Below are 26,343 nucleotides of genomic sequence, written 5' to 3'. Positions count from 1 at the left end.
AAGAATCAAATGATGAAATTATCAAAATAAACCACAGTCTAAAACTAATCTAAACATAAAAATGTATCTGACACATACAAATATGAAACAGGTTGGTGAGTAAAGTGAACAGAGTGACTTGAGTAGATATGATCTATACAGAGAAAAGGAACTTTATGGAATCTGTAGGCAATGCTTTAAAAACTATTGATTCTTCTTTGAGTCTAAATTGATTTGCATCAGATTACCCAAAGTATTTAAATAATACACAAGCACTTTCAGCAAAAGTCTGGAGATGTACTTGCGTGTCATTGCATTTCCTTGAGTTGCTTGGTTCTTTGGCTGTTGTGGAAAATTTGGGTGGTTCCTTCAATGTTTTGATTCTGGTAAGATCGTAGAAACGTTGTTGTTTGTTGAGTCGACAGAGGTTGAGGTGGGCTCTGAAGTGAGGCCTTCGGCCTGGAAGATGTAGAGAAAAGAAGGGTGTCCTTGGAGCTTTACTCCAAGCCTTCCTGGATGGGCTACTCCTACACTCTCGTGTCCAAAAGTTTGGAACAATGTTATTGAAATAAATGTTTACTTTTAAGTGGCATTCAGCTGATCACAATGTATATTCAGGACATTAATAATGTGAAAAATGATTATAACAATTTGAATTTCTTTAAACTTAAACTACTTCAAATATTTCTCATAAAAAAAATCCTCCACATATAGCAATGACATATTTGCAGATCCTTGGCATTCTGTCATTTGTCCAGATACTCCGGTGACATTTCTCCCCACGCTTCTTGTAGCACTTGCCATAGATGTGGCTGTCTTGTCGGGCACTTCTCACGCACCTTACAGTCTAGCTGATCCCACAAAAGCTTATTAAGGTTAAGATCCATAACACTTTTCCAATTATCTGTTGTCCAATGTCTGTTTCTTTGCTCACCCTAACCTTTTCTTTTTTGTTTTTCTGTTTCAAAAGTTACTTTTTCTTTGCAATTTTTCCCATAGGGCCTGCACCCCTGAGTCGTATCTTTGCTTTTGTACATGAAACTGGTGTTGAGCAGGTAGAATTCAAAAAAGCTGTCAGCTGAGGAAATGTGAGGCATCTATTTATCAAACTAGAGACTTGTTTGGCCTTCCATATCTGTTTCTGTCCTTGTTAGAGCATGTTGTCCTTTGTGTTTGAAGACTGTATTTAGTGTTGTAATATTGACCTTAAGGCATACCATATATATATATATATATATATATATATATATATATATATATATATATATATATATATATATATATATATAGTGCATCCGAAAGTATTCACTGCACTTTTTCCACATATTGTTATGTTACAGCCTTATTGCAAAATTGATTAAATTCATTATTTTAATCAAAATTCTACAAACAATACCCCATAATGACAACGTGAAAGAAGTTTGTTTGAAATCTTTGCAAATGTATTTAAAAAAAAAACCACATGTACATAAGTATTCGCAGCCTTTTCTCAATACTTTGTTGAAGCACCTTTGGCACCAATAACAGCCTCAAATCTTTTTGTGTATGATGCTACAAGCTTGGCACACCTATTTTTGGGCAGTTTCTCCCATTCTTCTTTGCAGGACCTCTCAAGCTCCATCAGGTTGGATGGGGAGTATCAGTGCACAGCCATTTTCAGATCTCTCCAGAGATGTTCAATCGGGTTCAAGTCTGGGCTCTGTCTGGGCCACTCAAGGACATTCACAGAGTTGTCCCGTAGCCACTCCTTTGTTATCTTGGCTGTGTGCTTATGGTCATTGTCCTGTTGGAAGATGAAACTTTGCCCCATTCTGAGGTCCAGAGCACTCTGGATCAGATTTTCATCAAGGATGTCTCTGTACATTGCTGCATTCATCTTTCCCTCGATCCTGACTAGTTTCCCAGTTCCTGCCACTGAAAAACATCCCCACAGAATGATGCTGTCACCACCATGCTTCACTGTAGGGATGGTATTGGCCAGGTGATGAGCAGTGCCAGGTTTCTGCCAGACATGATGCTTGCCAAAAAGTTCAATGCTTGTTTCATCAGACCAGAGAATTTTGTTTCTCATGGTCTGAGAGTCCTTGAGGTGCCTTTTGGCAAACTCCAGGTGGGCTGTCATGTGCCTTTTAATGAGGAGTGGCTTCCGTCTGGCCACTCTACCATACAGGCCTGATCGGTGGAGTGCTGCAGAGATGGTTGGTCTTCTGGAAGGTTCTCCTCTCTCCACAGAGAAATGCTGGAGCTCTGTCAGAGTGACCATCGGGTTCTTGGTCACCTCCCTGACTAAGGCCCTTCTCCCCCAATCGCTCAGTTTGGCCGGGCAGCCAGCTCTAGGAAGAGTCCTGGTGGTTCCAAACTTCTTTCATATATGAATGATGGAGGCCACTGTGCTCATTGGGACCTTCAATGCTGCAGAACTTTTTCTGTACCCTTCCCCAGATCTGTGCCTCGATACAATCCTGTCTCAGAGGTCTACAGACAATTCCTTGGACTTTATGGCTTGGTTTGTGCTCTGACATGCACTGTTAACTGTGTAACCTTATATAGACAGGTGTGTGCCTTTCCAAATCATGTCCAATCAACCGAATTTACCACAGGTGGACTCCAATCAAGGATGACATCTCAAGGATGATCAGTGGAAACAGGATACACCTGAGCTCAATTTTGAGTGTCATGGCAAAGGCTGTGAATACTTATGTATATGTGATTTTTTTATTTTTTAGGAAATTTGCAAAGATTTCAAACAAACTTCTTTCACATTCTCATTATGGAGTATTTTTTGTAGAATTTTGAGGAAAATAAGGAATTTCATCCATTTTGGAATAAGGCTGTAACATAACAAAATGTGGAAAAAGTGAAGCGCCGTGAACACTTTCCGGATGCACTGTATATATATATCTATATCTATCTATCTATATATATATATATATATATATATATATATATATATATATATATATATATATATATATATATATATATATATATATATATATACATCCATCCATCCATCCATCTTCAACCGCTTATCCGAACTCCAGCAGGGGGCCCCAAACTTCTCTATCCCGAGCCACATTAACCAGCTCTGACTGGGTGACCCTGAGGCGTTCCCAGGCCAGTGTGGAGATGTAATCTCTCCACCTAATCCTGGGTCTTCCGCGAGGCCTCCTCCCAGCTGGACGGGCCTTAAACGTCTCCCTCGGGAGGCGGCCAGGGGGCATCCTTACCAGATGCCCAAACCACCTCAACTGACTCCTTTCGATGCAAAGGAGCAGCGGCTCTACTCCGAGCTCCTCACGGATGACTGAGCTCCTCACCCTCATCATCTCTAAGGGAGAAGCCCGCCACCCTTCTGATGAAGCCCATTTCGGCCGCTTGTACTCACGACCTAGTTCTTTCGGTCATGACCCAGCCTTCATGACCATAGGTGAGGGTAGGAACAAAAATTGACCAGTAGATCGAGAGCTTTGCCTTCCGGCTCAGCTCTCTTTTCGTGACAACGGTGCGATAGAGCGAGTGCAATACCGCCCCCGATTCTCCGGCCAACCTCCCGCTCCATTGTCCCCTCACTCGTGAACAAGACCCCGAGGTACTTGAACTCCTTCACTTGGGGAAATACCTCCTTCCCTACCTGGAGTACGCACTCCATTGGTTTCCTGCTGAGAACCATGGCCTCAGATTTAGAGGTGCTAATCCTCATCCCAGCCGCTTCAAACTCGACTGCCAAGTGATCCAGTGAGAGCTGAAGGTCACGGGCCGATGATGACATGAAGACAACATCATCTGCAAAAAGCAGCGATGAGATCCCCAGCTCACCGAACCGCACACCTTCCCCACCCCGACTACGCCTCAATATCCTGTCCATGAATATCACAAACTGGATTGGTGACAAAGCGCAGCCTTGGCGGAGACCAACCCCCACATGGAATTAACTCAACAGCTCTCGCTTTGGACGTACAGGGACTGTATCGCCCTAAGAAGGGACCCCCCCACCCCATACTCCCACAGCACCTCCCACAGTCTCTCCCGGGGGACCCAGTCATACGCCTTCTCCAGATCCACAAAACACATGTAGACATGTAAACCTCAGTGACCTCCCCCAGAGAAATAGAATCTGATCCCCCATCAGCCTCCGGCTCTGCCTCTAGCATTTGGCCTCGTGTTGGTATTTAGGAGTTCTTCAAAGTGTTCCTTCCACCGCCCAATAACCTCCTCGGTTGAGGTCAACAGCGTCCCATCTTTGCTGTATACAGCTTGGATGGTTCCCCGTTTCCCCCTCCTAAGGTGGCGGACGGTTTTCCAGAACCACTTTGGTGCGGACCGAAAGTCCTTCTCCATGGCTTCTCTAAACTTTTCCCACACCCACTGCTTTGCCTCCCTCATGGCCGAGGCCGCAGCCCTTCGGGCCTGTATGTACCTTGCTACTGCCTCCGGAGACCTCCGGAACAACAAATAACAGAAGGCCTTTTTCTTCAGTCGGACGGCTTCTCTGACCACCAGTGTCCACCACAGTGTTCGAGGGTTACCACCCCTTGCGGCACCTAAAACCTTGAGGCCGCAGCTCTCCACCGCTGGAGAAGCTTTGAACATTGCCCACTCCGGTTCAATGTCCCCAACCTCCCCAGGGATGCCTGAAAAGCTCCGCCGGAGGTGTGAGTTGAAGATCTCGCGGACAGGGACCTCCTCCAAACGTTCCCAGTTCACTTGCACTACTCGCTTGGGTTTCCCAGGTCTGTCCAGAGTCTTTCCCCACCCACTGACCCAACTCACCACCAGATGGTGATCGGTTGACAGCTCTGCCCCTCTCTTCACCCGAGTGTCCAAAACATATGGCCTCAGATCCGATGACACGATTACAAAATCGATCATCGACCTTCGACCTAGGGTGCTTTGGTACCACGTACACTTATGAGCATCCTCATGTTCGAACATGGTGTTTGTTGTAGATAATCCATGACTAGCACAGAAGTCCAATAACAAACATCCACTTGAGTTCAGATCGGTGAGGCCGTTCCTCCCAATCATGCCTTTGCAGGTGTCCCTGCCATTTCCCACGTGTGCGTTGAAGTCACCCAACATCACTATGGAGTCCCCTGCTGGGGCCCTATTCAGGACTCCATTCAGGGTCTCCAAGAAGGCTGAATACTCTGAACTGCTGTTCAGTGCATATGCACAGACAACAGTCAGAGTTTTCCCCCCCACAACCCGTAGGCATAGGGAGGCGACCCTCTCGTCCACCGGGGTAAACTCCAAAGTAGCGGCGCTCAGCCGGGGGCTCATGAGTATCCCCACACCCGCCCGTCGCCTCACACCCTGGGAAACTCCAGAGAAGAATAGAGTCCATCCCCTATCCAGGAGTATGGATCCAGAGCCAAAACTGTGCGTCGAAGTAAGCCCCACCAGATCCAACTGGTAACGCTCCACCTCCCCCACCAGTTCCGGCTCCTTCCCCCCAGTGAGGTGACATTCCACGTCCTTAGAGCTAGCCTTTGCTGCCCGGGTCTGGTCCATCGAGGCCTACAGTCTTCACTGCCCCCATATGGCAGCGCACCCGACTCCTGCGGTTTCTCCAATGGGTGGTGGGCCCAAGGGATGTAGAGGGAGGTTTCATGTCGCTTCTTCGGGCTGTGCCCGGCCAGGCTCCGTGACAAGCCCTGCCACCAGGCGCTCGCCGACAAGCCCTCCATCTGGGCCTGGCTCCAGACGGGGACCCCGGGCTTCCTCCGGGCATTGTAACTCCTTCTCTTGCCATTTTTTCCATAAAATCTGTGTGAACCATTCTTAGTCTGGCCCCTCACCTGAGACCACTTTGCCTTGGGAGACCCTACCAGGAGCACATGGCTCCAGACAACACAGCCCTCAGGATCATAAGGGCACACAAATCTCTCCACCACGATAAGGCGCTGGTTCCCGGAGAGGATATGTATATATATTTATATATATATATATATATATATATATATATATATATATATATACATACATACATACATACATCCTGTGTGCATTCATCCTAGCAGGCTTTGTACGATCTTCAAGAGTGTGTTTTTGTGCGTATGGTAACCTAGAGGAGCTTTGAATTGTTATGGATTACTCTGACCCAATTTTTTCCTGCATAACAGTAATATGTCATGTTTAGAGTGGTATTTATCAAAGGTATGAGAGCTGGTACCCGTAGACCTTTTATTGTACTGCTCTCTTTAATTTGTGCTTAACACACACTCAACTTTCTGCCTCAATACATCAGTGCCTTTTTTATGTTCACTGGCAGGAATTGTCCAGGCTCCACTGTTTTTGACTGCATATATCACCATACTTGGGCACCTCACAGAAGAAGAGAGAGAAAGACAGATCTCTCTTTATCTGTATCTCTCCCAAAAGGATAGTAAAACCAAACATCACCACATTGTGGGGACCAGCCAACGTTCCCAGAGGATATACATAAATAAACATACTAAACACACTAAATCATATCTTAATGTAAATCTAAAAATGCAGAAAGGTTTCTGTGATGTTTAGGTTTAGAATTAGAGGATAAAAAAATATAATTACCTCCAAATAAAAACAATTGAAAACAATGGAAGATCTCCACCATGATGAAGTGTTTGGGCTTCTTTATTGCCTGGGGTATCTTTCTGTAGACACTAATGCATTTGTTTGTGCGTTAACTTACTACACGTTGCTCTCCTTTATAGGGATGCACCAATACCACTTTTTCTCTTTCGATCCGATTCCGGTACCGGAAATCTCATTACCGGCAGATACCAATCCCAAGCCGATACCAGCATTGTTTTTTTGCATAATCAGTATAGAATATCTTTACATTATTGTGTGGAACTAATTGGGAGTACTATTTAATATGTATAGAAACCACTGATCTATATATATATATATATAGATCAGTGATAGAAACACAAACCTCTAACTACACATTATTTCAATTGAAATGTATAGCTTATTAAGAAACACTTTATTATTATCTAGTATATTGGATAATGTAGCAGCAGAATTAACAGTAATTCCAGTCTTCATTCGAAAAGAAACCAGTGTTTTATTTTTGCCTTTTTATTTAATTTTTTTTTTATGTTTCAACTTGCATATAGACTTTAAATGATTCAGATCTCTTTTTAGTTCAATTTAGTTGTAAGACATCAGTCCACTTTTCATTCACACAGTTATTTTTTTAAACCCATTTTGTAACTTAAATATTGTTATAAATTGTAAACAAATACTAATGATGACAATAATAATAATAATAATAAAAATAATAAATTGTTATTAATATTATTATTGTTGACTTTTAATTTGAAATACAACAGTAATATATTTAAATCATGCACTTTTTAAACCCTCAATTTTTTACTTTGACATTCTAAACTCTCCAGGAAGTCCAGTATTTGTCTGTTTGTAGGCAAGTTCACAGTAGTTTAATTCACTTCATATTCAAATTCTGGTAAAATGCACCTCCAGTGCAGTTCTAAATGCATATTATAAGCAAACCTAACAATTGAGTATCTACATCTGAGATGCTGTTCTTGAGTAGCACTTGAATATTGCGCACTGCTGTGAAGGCTAAAAATAGCCAAGAGTGTATCACCTGCCTGAGTGGGTTTGTGTCAACAAGAGCAGCACCATTCACTAACACGCTGGCGCAATATAGCGCATACTATATATTTACTTATTAAACACAGCCTTTTGTGATTCACAGAGCTATCTCACATCTTCAAATGGCTTTATAATAAAATGCACGAGTCATATACTGATTTAATGGTGTTTTTATGGTTCTTTTATGTCATTTTTGTAGCTTGACAGTAATGAACATGACTAACACACAGTATCGGATTTGGATACTGGCTTGTCGGACCGATACCCAATCTGTCTAAAAGCATCAGTATCGGAGTCGATACAGATCCAGGTATCAGATCGGTGCATCCCTACTCCTTTATATGCTGTAACTCAGGGGTGCTGAGTTATGCTGTAACTCATCGACTACTGGTGGATCTCGTTAACGCCTTATACCCGCAGGGGGGCGTGGGCGGGCCGTGGGGGCGTGTTTATAATTTTATTACCTTTGTTTTATAACAAATATTCAATCAACTATCATAAACTATGCATCATTTGATAGCTAAAACACTCAAAAATCACGTTCTGAACTTGTTTTTGCAATCAATACACCAGAGAGGAAAGGGTTAAATTAAATGCTGACAGACCGACCCTGTAAATATGAACAAAATGAACGGCAATACTCATCTTTCATCTCCTATGGTTCAGATCAGTCCGGACGAATCCAAGAAACACCAGCATACATTTCAATGTAAGGGTCTACTCTTCAAAATGCATCCCACTTTTTAATCCAAAACAACAAAAAATAGGGAAAAAACGAAATATCCTCCTCAGTTTTCATGAGCGCTTCCAGTTAGAGTAATCCATCATGTTCACTTTCAATGAAATATCGATTCTAATTTGTATTCCAATGTTCAAAAACCATCTCTCCCCCGTAGTTTGGACTGTTTCCGATAAAATGAGCCATTCCCTGTTTCTCTCCTTCAATCACAGGCTCTGTAATGACCAAAATATGAAGGGAGCGCACCAACAGGCTGCGGGACCTGTCACTCTCGCACCTCGGTTTTTGATTAGATAAAAGCCACCCAATGTCTGGTCAGCAAAATTTTGATGGATGGGAGTATTAACCAACTAAAACACGATTGCAGTGATTGACAGTTTGCTTAGTTTACCTCAGAAGATCTGTCTAATACATAGGTCTAATACAAGTGCGTCCACGTGCGCTCTTCGTCATTTTACGCACAGCACGCACAGTTTTTACCATTGTTTTGCTACACGGAGCTCGTTTCAACGCGTGGATTTATTCTAACATTATATCTAACAATCTACATCATGGATCGTCGACTGAAGAGGAGTTTTTGTGGTGTTGAGAGTGTTTTGGAGGAGTTACATTACATACATTTACATTTATTCATTTGGCAGACGCTTTTATCCAAAGCGACTTACAAAAGAGGAAGAACATCAGCGAATCATCTTAGGGAGACAGTGGTACAAAAAGTGCCATCTTACAAAGTTTCACTATCATCATAATAGTATACAAAACAGATTTAAGTGCAACAAGAAATGTAAATATATATATATATATATATATATTTTTTTTTTTTTTTTTTTTTTTTTTATTATTGACCGGTTAAGTGCTTTTGGAAAAGATGTGTTTTTAGCCGTTTTTGAAGATAGAGAGTGAGTTAGCTTCCGGATTGAGTTGGGAAGGTCATTCCACCACCGTGGTATGATGAAACTGAAAGTCCGGGAAAGTGTTTTGGTGCCTCTTTGTTTTGAGTACGACAAGGCGGCGTTCCTTAGCCGACCGCAGGCTTCTGGTGGGAGCGTAGCTCTGCATAAATGTTTTTAGGTATGCTGGAGCAGACCCAGTGACTGTTTTATATGCCAGCATCAGGGCCTTGAATTTAATACGTGCATGAACCGGCAGCCAGTGGAGAGAGACAAAGAGTGGTGTAACATGTGCTCTCTTAGGTTCATTAAAGACCAGACGTGCTGCTGCATTCTGGATCATTTGGAGAGGTCTAATAGCACATGCAGGAAGGCCTGCAATGAGAGCATTACAGTAGTCCAGTCTAGTTATGACAAGGGACTGAGCGAGCAGTGGTGTGGCATGTACAGAGAGGAAGGGTCTTATCTTCCTGATATTGTAGAGTGTAAATCTACAAGATCTTGCAGTTTTGAAATGTGGTCTGTGAAATTTAGCTCATCATCAATGGTTACCCCTAGATTTCTGACCGTTTTGGAAGGCGAAACTGTAGTTGGACCCAGCTGCACGGTGATGTTGTGTTCAACAGCAGGGTTGGCTGGAAAGACAAGGAGTTCTGTCTTGGCAGGGTTGAGTTGAAGGTGGTGTTCCTTCATCCAGGCCGAGATGTCTGCCAGACAGGCAGCGATTCGAACGGTCACTGTGGTGTCGTTGAGCTGGAAAGACAAGTAGAGTTGTGTGTCATCAGCGTAGCAGTGGTAAGAGAAACCATGTGACTGGATGATGGGTCCCAGTGATGTTGTGTATATGGAGAAGAGAAGTGGCCCAAGCACTGATCCCTGAGGTACCCCAGTAAGTAACTGGTGTGGCTTGGATACTTCCCCTCTCCATGCTACCTCAAAGGACCTTTCTGAGAGATATGAGTTGAACCAGTCAAGCACAGTTCCAGTGATACCCAGTTTAGAGAGGGTGGAGAGTAGGATCTGATGGTTGACTGTGTCAAAGGCAGCAGAAAGGTCCAGCAAAATCAGAACGGATGATCTCGATTCAGCTCTCGCCAGTCTCAGCGACTTCGATGACAGACAGCAGGGCAGTCTCAGTGGAGTGTCCACTTTTGAAGCCCGACTGATTGTCATCCAGCAGCTTGTTCTGTGAGAGATAGGCGGAGATCTGATTGAAAACTGCCCTTTCAAGTGTTTTTGCCATGAATGGGATGAGAGAGACTGGTCTGTAGTGTTCTATCTGTGTGGGGTTAAGTGCAGGTTTTTTCAGCAGTGGGGTTACTCGAGCCTGCTTAAATGTAGTGGGAAAAGTGCCTGCAAGAAGGGATGTGTTAATTATGTGTGTAAGTGCCGGTAGGATGGACGGAGAGATGGCCTGGAGAAGGTGTGATGGAATGGGGTCAAGGGAACAGGTTGTGGGGTGGTTGGAGAGGAGGAGTTTAGAGACCTCAGTGTCAGTTAAAGGAGAGAACATAGTGAAAGAAGGGTTGCATACAGGAGCCAGGTGTTTGACAGGGTGTGGTGCTGTGAATGTATTGCTGATGGCTGTAACCTTATCAGTAAAAAATGTGGCGAATATATCTGCTGTCAGTGATGTGTCAGGTGGTGGAGGGGGAGGGCAGAGAAGTGTGTTAAATGTTCTAAACAAGCTACGAGTGTCTGTGGTGCTGTTGATTTTGGTCTGGTAATATGAGTAGCATGAGTTAATGAGGAGTAGCAACGAAGAACAGCAGAAAGACGCAGAAACAGACATCTTAGAGAGAGAGAGCACGGTGTCGAGTGTCGATTCGGCTGAAGAGGAGATGTTTCACCTTGGACTCGATCCCGTATTAGATCGGTAAGTTGAAACACATCGTCTTGAGTTTTTATGTTTATGAAGTATTGGCAGTTTTTCTGTTCATATCATGTTTTTGATTATAAAATGACTATCAAAGACACGAGGCTACACGAGTAGCTAGGTGATAGCTGTATATTATACATAAAGACATAATATTTATATCACACACACATATTATATTTATGATGCATATAATATAACAAAAATATCTTTATCTTTATCTTTCCTGTCTTTCAGTGGCTTTGGTTTCCAGTTGGTAACAAACCTTGTTAGTGATTGCCTTGGATCAACATAAATACTGTAAATACTGTAATTGCTTTTTTTTTTTCTTTAGTAATTGGATATTTATTATACTTATCAGTTTATTGTAATTTATTTGACTAAAAACACTGTTGCAATTACAAATGTTGTTTTCTTTTTATATAATTTATTAATTAGTTGTAAAACGATCACTTTTGAAATGCATACATGAAGTGAGTTTTTTTTGTTTCACTGTTTTTGCTATCAGAATTGTTCAAAATAAAGAGTATTTTGTTAAAATGTTAAAATGTTGTGCTGAAATCATTTTTTCTTGTGTGGTTTGATGAGCAGAACAGTTCTGAATTGATATACATGTATGTAGTATGTAGTGTTTACTCCTTATGTCATTTTGTTACCAGATGTCCATTTGCAGTCTCCAACTGGCCTTTTGGAAAGGACGCCTAGACTTTCCCTGAATAAAATCTTACAGAAACTACATTTTTGGGAGTATCATCTTCAAATTTGAATCAGAACATGGTCAGACATTCAGTTTTATCTTTATGGTGTTTTCAGGCCTTTAACATAAAAGTCTGATAAATTTTTCCCTAAATGAAGTTCATTCATAGAAATCGTGAGTCACTTTCATGTAAATTTGACCTTGTTTTACTCTGTTCCTATGCTACTTTTCAATTAATATGACTCTTGGGTAACAAAGTTTCAAGTGTCTAGTTTAAAAAAATATCAGAGTTATGAATGTGGACCATATGGTTTAGGAGCTACAGACATTTGTATTTGGGTATGTCATTTTCAGAAAATTCTCAAAAATAGGGGTGCTGGTTAAGAGGTTAACAGGTCAATAGGTAAAGGGAGTAGAGAGAGTTCTGAAATAACTAAATTCTTAAAGATATCTTTTATTTCCTTATTTCGGACACATGTTTTGGATTTCCAAAACTTAGGATGGATAAATATTAAGACTCATTAATATTTATGAGGAAAGTTCTACCTCCAATCAGGTATCACTTTCATCGTGAATATAAATAACTCTTGCCCTGTCATTTCACGTTTCTAAATCTCTCCCCCTGCGCACTTTTTGATAGACAGCTTCTTTTTGTGTTCATGTGTGTTGTGAGCGTGTGTGTATGTGCCGGTGTGATGGTCAAATGTATTTCAAAATGCCTCTCTTAGCATGGTATTGTTAGAAACACAGTAAGATATGCCTGAAGGAAGTGCAAACACCAGGACAAAAAAGCGGATTCAATTCATCAAATTTCATCGGTATTGGTTACTACTGAAATGTTGCTATCTTGGCAACGCTGCCTACAATGCATATTTCAATTGTGCACAGTAGATCTTAATGTAATATAATTTTGATAGATCTCATGCCATAAAAGTGTGAGCACCCCTGCTGTAACTTAAAAGACACTTTCTTTGACCATGAATGCCATTATTTACAAAATAGTATTTGTGGTTATCAAACTGTATTGATCATTACAGACATTCACAATTGTGTTTAGCTATAATTATATCGCGTATATGATGTTGATGAAAGGTCTCTTGTCATATTAAACATTATGCCTTCATATTGCTAACATAACACCCACTAAAATTACATAATGTAATTATGATTTTGTGAAGAATTCAAGAAAGAGACTATGCTACTATTCAAGGTATTAATTACAATTTATGATAGCACTTTACAATAAGGTTGTATTTGTTAACATTAGTTAACAAAAATATTTCCCTGCTCTAGCAAGTTTGAAATAATCAAGGAAGAAACTTTCACCTGATGAAGGCATCCAACAACACATAATCTGACTCACATTCCCACTTGCTATTTAATTGAGCAATCAGTATGATCATTTGAGACAAAATGCAGCTTAGTTTTTAGATTTGAAATATCCTCACAATAATGTTTAATTAAAATTAGAGCATACCTGTGTTTTACATGCATAGACTCATTTATTTGGTCCTTTCTTTGGGAAAGAAGGACGTAAAAAAACTCTCTCAATGTTTAATTATTCTGAACCAGAATCAGGGAGAGTCTCAGTGATTTTAATTAAGTCTGAATTAAAATTATGTCAATTGCTTGTGAAAGTATCAGGTGTATTTTAATCTTTTAAAAAATAAAGCTTTTTATTTTAGTATAATTTTTTGGAATGGGGAATGACGAAAAGTACTCTCATCAGTTTTATAAGCACTTATAAGCCAGCCTGCAAGCGGTTATGTGTCGTACATGTGTACTGGTGTCAGGGTAAATCTGTTGTTAGCTTTTGAACTTTTTTCTCTTCTCTTTCCCTTTTATCTGTTTCATTCACTCCGCTTTTCATGTTATGTATTTGCTGTCTTCCTCTTAATTTTCCAAGTACCCATATGCAGGATATCACTTTACAATAAGGTTGTATATGTTAAATTTGTTAATGCATTATGTATCATAGCAATCAACAACATTCTTACAGCATTAATATTGGTTAATGTAATTTTTTATTATTCTATTATTTATTGTAAATTCATGTTAGTTCATAATGCATTGCACTATGTTAACATACACTATACTTTATTCATAACATTAACTTAAAACCTTAGTTTTAATGTTAAAAAATATATTAGTATACTGTATGTAAGTTAGTATAAATAGTATTAGTATATGGTTAATGCTGTAAAAGGTTTGTTCATTGTTAGTTAATTTTAACTATTGCGTTAACTAATGTTAATGTATACAATCTTATTGTAAAGTGTTAGCCACATGTACAGTATATAGCCACACTGTCCAATACATCAAATTAAGATACATTTTTCAAATCTGTATTTATGTAGTTCCCTTCTGTCATTCACTCGACGTGTCGAATGAAGTGACACAAGCCGCTGCCGCTTCACACCTTATGCGAGAGATATAGAGAGAAAAGGCCACGGCTGCCGGGCTTGCTCCCATATTGGTTATCTAGCACCTCTTCTCCCCTCAGGGGTGCTGGGAACACAAGGTCTGTATATGACACCTTTTCTGGGGCGTTGAGGAGGGTTACGTGCGGCCGATACAATTGCTTCTAGCATGCAGCAGCCTGCTTGCACCTGTGTCAGCAGTTCACGTAACACGGGCTAGTGCATGGCGCTTTTGAACAGGACCTCTTGTGTCACTTCATTCGACATAACATCGAGTGAGTGACAGAAGGGGAACATCACGGTTACTGTTGTAACCTCCGTTCCCTGAGGGAGGGAACGAGACGTTGTGCCCCTTCTGCCACGGCACTAGACCTACCACTGTAATGGCTCTTGGCACCTCGGTGCAAAAACCTGACTGACAGACACATGCCTGCTTCCCTTTATACCCGTATGTCCGAGGGCAGGACATGCAAATTCTTTCTGCCAATTTCTCATTGGTCTATTCTCAAGTTCAGAGGTACGCAAGGCTCCCAAGAAAGACCCCTTGTGTCACTTCAGTCGACACAACGTCTTGTTCCCTCCCTCAGGGAACGGATGTTACAACTATAACCATGACGTTATGTTTTTGGATGGTGCAGCAAAACCTTTCCTGTGTGCTTCTTATGAGTTGTGCTAATTTGAAATGTGATATGAAAACAACAAAATATGAAAAGAGTGAATCTTTTGTGAAAGTTTTGGTTGTTGTCCATGCAACTTTAATACATAGTTGTTTTGAATTAATCTTTAAAGTAAGCATTTGCTCTACAAATAAAAAAGCAATATTTATTTTGTATTACATTGTTGCCTGTGCAAACCACAGAGAGTGAGGACACACCGTACATACAAATTTACACATTTTCCTCTTAATTCAAATACACTTTTAGTAGTTATTTGTGTGCAAAAATAATCAGGTAATTAATTAAAATGAATTACTCTCTATCTGTGTCTCTTTCAGGTTTGAAACAGATCCATGCTCTGTCTATCCAAGGGAACTATGAATTGCGTATAGATCTTGAGGATTTTGAGAACAGCACAGCTTTTGCGCAGTATGGGGTGTTTGGAGTTGGACTATTCTCAGTTGATCCAGAGGATGATGGTTACCCCCTAACCATCGCTGATTATATTGGAACTGCAGGTACACACACTTACATATTAAACACATGCTAATTTCAGTCTCAGATAACATGGCCATGGACTGCCCAAAGTCTGTTCACTGACTCTCTGATGCATATTGCAAAGAAAAATGGCAAGTGGTGACTGATTTGGCTTTACACAACTTCCCTAAGAAGCTGTCTATGTAGTGGAATCAAATCTTTAAAAGATACTAAGAGTTTTGTTTGAGGCACTTAAAGGATTATTCCAGGTTCACAAGTTAAGCTCAATCGACAGAACTTGTAGCATAATGTTGATTACCAAAAAAAAATATTTACACTTCTATAAAAAAACAAAACAAAAAAAAACAGCAAAAATTACTGAGACTCTTACAGTTACAAGTTTCAGAAGTATAACCACAAGTTTTAAACAATATGCATTTACAAGATTTTAGTGTGATTAAAATCGCTTAGCAACCTTTTCTATGTAAAGTTATATCCAATTTTACAACTTTGTTGCAATGGCAACATAAAGCTGTAAACCCTTAAGTCCAAAAACGGCCATAAAAATTACAGTTTAAACAACTTTACAGCTTAAATAATACAAAAGATTTCATTAAAGAATGAATGTAAATATTTTTTAAAAACTAGAAGCTGCACATTTCTGCCTTTAAACTCTCCAAAAATTAGCACAGTTCACTTCCTTTTTAAGTGCCTCACTGTAACCTTGATTTTTTATTGTATTAAAAAAAAATTTAAGATGGAAAAGCAGGCACTGTTCAAATAATGGTAATCAACAGTATGCCACAAATGCTGTCAATTTAGTTTAGCTATATTGAACCTGGAATTTTCCTGTAATAGCAAGTTAACTAGATGTGCAGAACTGGTATAGTCCTTTTTTTTCTAAATAATGTCTCTGAAATAGGCAGTATTTAGCCAAATGCTTAATTATACACAATTTTCTTTATTTTGTATTATTAATTTTTTTTTGTTGTTGTTTTCTATACAGCCATTCACAGAGACTACATTTTGTGAATTGTTAAATCTCTGCCAAACGATTATTTATTATTGTGGTATAATCTATTTCAGATTGTCCCACTCCAAACGGCGCATATAAACAAAATGTACTGTAGTTGGTCCCTTTTTAGGTTGTCTTTTCCTGTCTATGTGAACGGGCCTGACAGTTTAGCTTATGCCATTTAGTCAAAGGTCTGGCTATACAAAACTAAATATAAACAGACACAACCTCTCTTTCTCGCTCTCTCTCATACAATAACTGCGGGTCAATATCTTCAATATTGTGCAATTATTATGCCTTGTTTAAATCATATGCTTAATATTCAACTTTAACTTTCAAAGACCCAGTATGCAAATCAGTTAACATAATTAAATCTCTGCCAACAGTACTAACAAGTGTTTATTTGTTCAGATAATTTGTCCATTTCAGTGCTTGATGGCATAGATATAATAATCATAGCACTTAATACAATCTTTAGCCACTTTTTCTCTCTCGCTAACACAACATATTTTACACTTCCTCTCCAACGTCAACACGCACACACCCATGTACGTCCAGGAGGTGAAATGCCTCCCAGTCAATTACTACCATTGACTTAGACAAATGTCAAGAACACAGACAAATGCATCTCCACAAACCAAATTAGAAACCTCCTCTGAGGCTTGTAAGAAACATTAGTGAGCAATGAGATAAACAGAAATAGAAAGTGCATTCTGAGTTTGAGCAGAGGACAGGAAAGGAAAGGAGAGAGACGGTAAATACACCATAAAGAGAGAGCAAGAAGGAGAGAGGTGAGACATGTGCTGTCCATACAGCAGGTACATTCTGGCTTGAATTGGATTATGTCTGTAGTGCCTGTTGTCAGATGAGCAGGTGGTCTCTGCTGGGCAGTGTCTTCATGCCCTTGAGCTGCTGGCATTCCTGCTTGCTCTCTGACAGCTCTCCCCTAATCGCAGTGCTGAGATTATTATTGTGATTATTTGCATCAGAGCTTTGGCAGGTAGTTCTTCTCTGGACTGGCCTGGTGGGGCCTAATACATCTCAAAATACAGACAGCGTCAAGGTGACTTGGTATTCACACCAGCGTGTGAGCATAAACAACCGAACGCATACATCTGCATTAGGGTGACTGTTTTATGTGGGTTGCACATATTGAAGGGCTTTCTAAGACAGTCAAACATGGTATTAGCACATCACCTGAAGGGTTTGTGAGACTATTATATCCAAATGACAAATGAACAGATATTCCCAAGAGCAGGTGACCGAATCGGAGGGTTTTGCAAGAGCATGTCTTGATATTACACTGCTAATGCAGTGCAGATATGTCAACGGCAGTAATACAAGTATTCTCTGTAGGCCCTCTATGACTCTAATGTGACTAATCGCTTATTCCATAGCTGCAGAGAAAATCTGTCAAGCTTGAATGACACCTGTTTGCAGAGGGAAAATGGAGCACTGGGGTTACTTTATTGAGTAAAAAAGACTGTGGTTCAAAAGATTGGAAAACTTCAAGGTCAGAAACAGTTAGAAAGGAGGAATGGAGGCTCACTGTTTTCATTCAAGAAATGAGATCCTTTTTTATGAATTGTTATTTTTCTTTTAGGCTGGATGAAAGGTTAAACACAAACTGGTGCTGAACAAGGACTATTAAATCCCAACGAGATTTAAAACCCCTGCATTATACCACCTGACATTTACCTCTTTTGTACTCATCCACATACTCTCTTTTTCTTTCTCTCTTCCTGTCTTTTTCTCTGTCTACATGGAACACAATGTTCCAGCTCTTTTACAGCTGTGTTAAAATTTGTTTGAATATATAATAGAAAGTGTATATCTCATGTCTTGTGTCTGGTCACCATTTCTTTTAAAGGAATGCTTCAACCATTAATGAAAATTCTGTCATCATTTCCTCACTTTTATGCTGTTCTTAACTATATGATTTTACTCTGAATAAACATAAAAGTAAATATTTAGCTCAATGCTAGTCTGAAACACCTTTCTCTTTCATTGTTTTAAAAAAGAGAAAAAAAGAAAGGAAAAAAAAAGATGCAATGAAAGTGAATGGTGACTGAGGCTAACATTCTGCCTGAACTTTCCTTTTATGTTCCACAGAAAAAAGAAAGTCATATGGGTTTGGAACAATATGAGGGTGAGTAAATCCATCCATCCATTTTCTATACCCATTTATCCTATGTAGGGTTGCTGTTATTTCTGCAGCCTATTATGAGTAAATTAAGCTAGAAGTTTTAGTTTTGGGTGAACTATCCCTTCAAGTTTTCCACCATTTTTAATCACATTTTTGCCCCTACTGTAACAAATGAATTAAAATTACAAATGCTCCATGCAGTCTCTCAATTAATATGAGATCAAAATTATTGAAAAAAATAAATAAATAATTAATAACAGCATAATGTAGTGAAAATAGATTAAGATTGAGAATAGACCTTATTCACAGCAGCGACGTATTTGATTTTTGACGTGAACGAAAAGAGGCTGCGTTACACGGACACACCAAGTATACTTTGGCCTTAATTCATCCCTCCTTTTTTAAGTGATGAAAAAAAGATTCTGGGAGGTTAGGGAAAGAACCAGAGACATTAGAACAAGAGAATGAATTAGATTTTTTTCCTCTAAGTCACTGGACAGTCTTGGTAACATTACATGCATAAATGATACTGAAATGATATAAAATGCTGAAAATGTTATTGTCTCAGTCACAGAGATGAGGCAAGTTTGCTTGTGTATGCTGGAACTGGTGTGTGCATGTGCTTCTGAAGTCATTTGTGAACATTGGTGTATGTTTGTACTGTGTGAAATGGGTTTCTGTGTGTTTCATGAGCATTTCAAGAATAATGCAAGTCAGCTCTGTATAAACTTAAATGTAATTGTCTTCTTTCTGCTCTTTCCCCCCCTCCTTCTCTGTTCTTGTGTATGTGTGTGTGTGTGTGTGTGTGTGTGTGTGTGTGTGTGTGTGTGTGTGTGTCACTGTTCCGCTTGTGACAAATCAACAGGGGATTCTTTGCTAAAGCACAATGGAATGAAGTTTACAACGAAAGACAGCGACAACGATCATTCAGAAAACAACTGCGCTTCGTTCTACCATGGCGCCTGGTGGTATCGCAACTGCCACACCTCTAACCTAAATGGTCAATATCTGCATGGACAGCACACTTCTTACGCTGATGGAATTGAGTGGTCATCCTGGACTGGATGGCAATATTCACTAAAATTCACAGAAATGAAGATTCGGCCGACACGCGAAGAGAGGGAGAGCAAGTAAATGGTGAAAATGAAAATAATCAAACAATTGAATGTGTGAGGAAGTAAAACAATTAATAAAACCACAAAAATACATGTGTAAAAGACGTCAATATGGATTTTACAATGTGGGAAAACAACAGTGACAATTGTTGTTGCAAATACCAGAAAGATATAGCTCATATTGATTGATCAGCACTTGTTTTATGTTTTGTTTATTAATTTGGCAGAAATGTCACACTATTATGTGACTGAGATGTAAGTCCTACACTCAATGTGACAATCTTTTAATTATCAGGCCTTGAAGTTTACTTTACCCACCTGTTGGAACTTGACGCATCCCAGCACGGACTCGGCTATAGCGAGTCACACTTGAGTTATGACAATGATGACATTAAATCAAGCATATCATTATCTTGGTGAGGTAATTAATTAACAGAGAGAAAAGTACAGAAATTAAATGATGGAATGATTCCTTCTGTCAGCAAAATGCTTTTTTTCTGTGCAGTTGCTCTAACATTGTTTAACTTTGACTGCAATTAATAAGCTGAATACACTCACAGACAAGTCCAAATCTCCATTAAGTCTTCATATTTGAAGATGGAGGATACTATAAAAGAAGAAAGTGGTGGAGTATGTGGAGGAAGAGAGGGAAATGAGAGAGCGGGGAGGTTGCTGTGGGAGTTTGTTTCTGTTAGAGGAGCTCGTCTATCTGACAGTCCATTAGCGAGCGTATTGGCCACTTTGTTTGATCGACATTGTGAAGTGATTAAAGCCAAGCTCTTCATCTCACACACACAGATGGAGGCTGTTTATGTCTATGTGTGACAGAGACAGATTTAAAAGGGAAATGTGATATTGTCTTGTCTATTTTGTGACTGTGTTTCTGACTCAAAAGTCAGCGAGTGTTCTTGGCAATCTTTTTATTGGCTCAACAATTTTGCTGATTGAGTGTGTTTATTTACAAGAGACATCAAAAGATCCCTCAAACCCACTTATACACATACATATACCATCATAAGGGTTCCCACAGTCATGGAAAACTTAAAAATATAAGATACATTCTACTCTAAAATATTTAAGCGGCTAGATATGGCACTTGTGTAGAGTAAAACTTGTTTGCAAGCTATAGTTATTTATGAGCGATTCTCTCCTTCATTCATTCAAGTTCATGGGAGTTCATGACAGAAGTAGCTAGATCTGACTCGTGAAGAAATGTTTTGTTTCTTTTTAGTTGGTTCTTATGAATGAATCGATGTCTGGTCTGAAAAATCTGTTTCTGTGACTCATAAACGAATCAGTCTGCATCAAAATGTATTTTAAAAAAAAATCCTTATGTAGTTTTCACAAATTAATAAAAAGGTAAGGGAAAACATATCCAGCCTGATCTCATGAAAATTATGGGAATGTGGCAACATTTTTGCCAATTTTTTATGACACTTTTGTCATAGAAAATGCATTTATTTCCTTTCTAAGAAAAGATATGTGACATTAATTCTTTATGAACATATTCCAAACTAAGACTTCCACAGAATAAAGACAGAAATGCACTGTAACAGCACTAATTCAAGTAACATTAAACGTTTATCAAAGTCTAAGTGGGAGCTTGACTAATTGAAAGAATAGTCCCCATGGGTTTCATATTCATTGCAATGCATGTTAAATCTCTTAAACTCTTATCCTCCACAATATTAATCGGCAGGCAGACTTTGGCTATCCTCTTTGTTACAGTGAAGCCACATTCATGATTTGTGTCAGGGCACCAACAACATCATTAAGTGGTGCTTTGAATTCGACATGGAAAGCGCTTGCTGACAACATCTCATTCTTTGTTTTCGTGAGAGTTAAGACTTTACATTTTTCTGTTGTAATTAAATTACACATTACAGAGGTTGCAAAGTACTTGATTTCTGTCACAAGTCAAATCTGGTCTTGTTTTGTACAACAAATAACATTGATCACTTGTTCACTGACACAGATTTGCTGTTGTGTGAGTCATGGTGTGTGTTTAGTGTAATGACCCTGGACAACAAAGAGCAGAGATTTAGCCCTATTCCAACCATTGTTTAGAACTCACACAGAGCTGAATAAAATGTCAGAATCTAATGTCAAATAGGTAAATGTGCTAACTGGGATTAAGAAAAATTGGCACATTAAACATTTTAAAGTAATTGCATGCGTTTATGCATTAAGTCTCAGGCACTATGGTAAACGTGTTTAGATTTCATAAGATATCATTGTTTGAGGAACAGGGCGAAAAGTAAGTTCATTAACTCATAGTCTTCAGTTTTACTGGTGATTTGCGTGAAAGGGAATAAAAATTGTTGTTGCAGTGCCTCTAGTGTTCATTTCACCAGGAAAGTGAAATGAGCCATGTAAAAATAATTTTGCAAAAATGTAGGCATATCAGCATGATTCTATGAGACACAGGGAATTGATCGGTCATAAAGTGTGGGAACCCTGTATCATTTGAACATGTATGCCTTTGAAGAGCACACACTTTTGTTGTAATGCTAATTTAAATAAGCTGCCTTGCCCACCCCAAACCTAGCCCCTCTTTATGACATGTATATCAGCTCATTCACTGCCTTCTCTCTTCGAATAACTTTCTAAAGTTTAGACGACCTAAACTGTCATAGTGTGCTTTTCTCATTCCCCTCTCTTCTTTCTCACTTCACCTCAGCCCTTACTTTTTTGCTTCTGGTCTTCTTCTCATTAGTTCTACCTTCGCGCTCTCTCACTCCTTCTTCGGGTTTGTTTTCTCTGGTCCCCTGTGGAAGTCGGAAAGGTCGACATGTCATTTAGAACAATTACACTGCTCATTGTTCTCACTCTTGTGCTCTTTTCTGTCTTTTTCTGTCCTTCTGTTCTTTCCTGTATTGCTTTATTTTGTAATTAATCAATTTCAACCTAATTATGTCTCTCTATTTTTTATTATGTCTCTCTCTTTCCTGTATTGTAATGATGACAATTTATTTCCCTTCTCTTAAATTGTGTTATTTTAAATTCAGAATGGATAAATTTACATTCTTATTTGATTAACAGTACATTTCCCCTAATTTTTCTATGTACAAAAACTAAAGCAGTTTTCCTGCTGACTTGTGGATGAATATGTGCAAGTATGAATATCATGCTGACATGTCGATGAACATGCAAGAATGAATACCAATTCATTAATCTTGTCATTTTATTTTATTTGTCAGTTTTGGAGTTTAATTTGTAAATGTACCAAGAGCTTTAAGATATGTGTAGATTTAATGTACAGTGTGTATGTTTTAGAGACTTTTAGTGCATGTGAAATTTTATCTTACCAGAACTTGACAAAAGCACACAAAATGAAAAAAATAAGAAATTAAGAAAGAATGAAAAAGAATAGGTAAAATCTCTTGATATTGCCTGTTGTCTCATGACTGGGGACTAAAGATCTCTGTGAGGAACAACGTATTTTGATTGGACCCCTGTTGAAGTTCTTCTCTGAAAGTAGAGGAGCTAAAGAACATTTTAAGATACACCCTCAAACAATGAACACGTTGCTGTAAAAATACAGTAAATGGGAAGATGACTGTAAATACAACATTAGAAGATGCTGCCAAGACACTTAAATGGACACTTGAAGGAGCAAGCAAAGTAAGCCAGTGCTCGTCCTCATATGATCTCTCTCTTTCTTTATGTCTCTGGAGTCCCCTCTAAGTTTGCACTGCTTTTAATACAAAGTTGCTTCTGTCAGTTTGTGTCTGCTCTGTCTTTCTCTCTTATCCTCTTAGTCCCTTGTCTCATTCTCTAACTCTGTTACCCCTTCTTCTGTGGAATTACATTGCAATCAGTCACTTTTCTCTATGTCATCTTTTGCTTCAAAGTTAACCATGCCTGCCTGTTCAGCTGTCAATAAGGTTTTTTAGGTGTGTTGCCATGGCAATGATCCTCTGAACAAAAGCAGACTGCAGAAAAACAGACTGAAGGGAAAAGATGTTAAATGATGTAACAGTGTCATGAAATTGAGTCAACAAAGGACAAAAAGACTAAAATAACTACAAGTGTGGAAAATAGAAGGAAAGATGAACATTTGTAATCATTTGTAATTAAGGGTCTCAGTTAGAATGTGTGAGTACACGTGGGAATGAATGTGTTTGTGTGTGTGCGACTGAATTAAACAATATAGCTAAAGAAGAAAAGTAAATTGTTATTTCTGTGTATGACATTGGCTCTTCATATTGTCTGCATAAAAAAATCAATAAATAACATCTAAAAAAATAGATTTCTGCAATGGCACTCATGGATTTTGAGATCGATCTCCTGTGCATGTCTTTTCTGCACTTCTGTTCACACACTTTTCCATTCTCTAGGAGAAAATGTCTGCATTTTCTTCTCCAGCCATTTTTAGTGCATTCAGGTTTTTTCGATACATTGCACTGTGATTGCTCCCTATGGTCCTGTTTGTCAGAACTCTGCTCTATAATAAGGCTAAATTTGTTTCTGCTGGAATCTTTATATGTGGATTAAACCAATTGGCAACTGCTGAAGAACATCCTGTCACAATTTTCTGGTTTTAAAAGACGGTGTGTATTGCTGGATCTATATGTGTGTAGACAGTTAAAGCTGGAGAAGGATGGTTGCAAATATGTGTAAGGGGGAATGATAGAGAGCAGAATGTCTAGGTTACGTATGTAACCTCCGTTCCCTGATGGAGGGAACGAGACATTGTGTCGAAGAAGCGACACTAGGGGTCTCTCTTGAGCGCCGATATATGCCTCTGATCTATGAAAAAAGGCCAATGAGAAGTTGGCAGATGGTATTTGCATACCCCGCCCCCGAAAATACGGGTATTTAAGCGGGGCAAATACGGGAGTTCATTCAGGATTTTTCTGAGGAGCCGGAAATGGTCCGGCCACAACAGTGGCTCGGCTCAGCGACGTGGCGGGGAAGACACAATGTCTCGTTCCCTCCATCGGGGAACAGAGGTTACATACATAACCTAGACATTCCCCTTCTGTCGCTCTCTCCACATTGTGTCGGAGAAGCGACACTAGGGGTCCCACTTCAATCATGCCATGCACTGAGCCGTGTACGTGAACTGCTGATACAGGAGCGGGCAGGTATTCTTACGTGAAAACGCGACCAGCTGTATCAGGCTGCACGTACCCTTCCCCAATGCCCTATTAAAGTCATCAGAATCCTTATGGTTATCCTAGTGAGGGGAACAAGGTGATGCTTGCCAACTTGGGAACAGGCCAAGCCTGGCTGGGCCTCTTTTCTCTCTATGTTTCTTGCATAGAGCAATTACGGCCGGGGCCCTTACATGCATTAAGGGAAGGGGGACTTACCCCGTTTCCTATTCTTTCAGGGGGAGAAGACCCTGCGGAGACCACACCTACCCTGCCCCAGGAGCCTTTTGAAATGTTTTAAAGGGACCATAGTGCCTGGCTTGAAGGAAGCGAGGCATTTCAGCACCGACTGTGCACGCTCGTTGGAGAGACGTGCTGACATTGAGACTGAGTCTAACTTCATGCCGAGAAAAGAGATGCTTTGAACCGGGGCGAGCTTGCTCTTTTCCCAGTTGACCTGAAGTCCCAAACGGCTGAGGTGCCTGAGCACCTGGTCTCTCTGTGCGCACAGTAACTCTCGCGAGGTGGCCAGGATGAGCCAGTCATCGAGGTAATTGAGTATACGTATGCCGGCTTCTCGTGAAGAAGCGAGGGGACAGAGACAGGCCGAAGGGGAGGACTTTGTACTGATACGCCTGGCCATCGAACACGAACCGTAGAAAGGGTCGGTGTCGTGGCAGAATCGAGACGTGAAAGTACGCGTCCTTCGGGTCTACCGCTGCGAACCAATCTAGATGCCGGACACCAGGTAGAATCTGTTTCTGGGTGAGCATTTTGAACGTGAGTTTGGACAGAGCCCGGTTGAAAACTCGCAGGTCCAAGATCGGTCGTAAGCCGCCGCCTTTCTTGGGTACAATGAAGTAAGGGCTGTAGAAACCCTTCTTCATTTCGGTTGGAGGGACAGGCTCTATCGCATCTTTGAGTAAAAGAGAGGTGATTTCCTTGCGCAGGGATTTGGCATGTTCGCCGTATACTGCGGAAAAACGGACGCCCGCGAAGGGGGGCGGACGCCTGGCAAACTTAATTGCATAACCGAGTCAAATGGTCCGGTGCAGCCAGCGTGACCGGTTGGGCAGTGAAAGCCATGCCTCTAAACTCCGTGCTAGGGGCACCAAGGGGACGAGTATTTTGGATGTACCCGGCAGGGCTTTGAAGCGGGGCGGAAAAGGTAATATGGTGTCGGGAGGCAGTGGTGCGTCCCGAGGCTTTGGTGCTGAGTACAAACTCGAAGCACTTACCTTGCTCCGCGCACTCGGCAGGGAGCAGGTTCATGAGATAGGAGGAGGTCCGATGTTGGCATCCTCTGGACTCGTCTGAACCAGCCGGCCGGGGAACAGTCGTGGGGCTGAGGGCGGGGGTACCGCGTTCAGGAAGCCGGGACTGTTGAGATCTGGAAGCAAAGTGCCGTGAGAACGGGCCAGGTGACCCAGAGACAAAGGAAATAGCTCTTTTATTGAGAATTTGGGTACCGCAGCCCTTGTTAGCTCCACCGGGGGACGGAGCGGTCTTACCACCTCCAGAGATAACGTCTTGGACTCTGGGTGGGCTGTCTCAGGAGCGCCTGGGAGCCTTCCGGGTCCTCGAGGCAGTCCGTGAGACAGGGGGCGTGCGCTTCCCGTGGAGTGC

The 26,343-nt window shown here is 40.4% G+C and overlaps 1 protein-coding gene across 3 annotated transcripts in view; it reads left to right on the top strand.

Moving 5' to 3' along the window:
* Nucleotides 1-23,804, top strand: part of LOC127634502 (fibrinogen C domain-containing protein 1-like) — a 164,216-nt gene extending 140,412 nt beyond the window's left edge. For all 3 annotated transcript variants that reach the window (XM_052114112.1, XM_052114103.1, XM_052114094.1), the window contains 2 exons: nt 15,204-15,383; nt 19,369-23,804. In XM_052114112.1, coding sequence (XP_051970072.1) covers nt 15,204-15,383; nt 19,369-19,637 — 449 coding nt within the window. In that variant the 3' untranslated portion in view covers nt 19,638-23,804. The remainder of the gene's footprint in view (nt 1-15,203; nt 15,384-19,368) is intronic.
* The last annotated feature ends 2,539 nt before the right edge of the window (nt 23,805-26,343 follow it).

The sequence above is a fragment of the Xyrauchen texanus genome, chromosome 4, assembly GCF_025860055.1.
Source record: "Xyrauchen texanus isolate HMW12.3.18 chromosome 4, RBS_HiC_50CHRs, whole genome shotgun sequence".
NCBI lineage: Eukaryota > Metazoa > Chordata > Actinopteri > Cypriniformes > Catostomidae > Xyrauchen > Xyrauchen texanus.
This window is presented reverse-complemented; position numbering and strand designations above follow the sequence as displayed.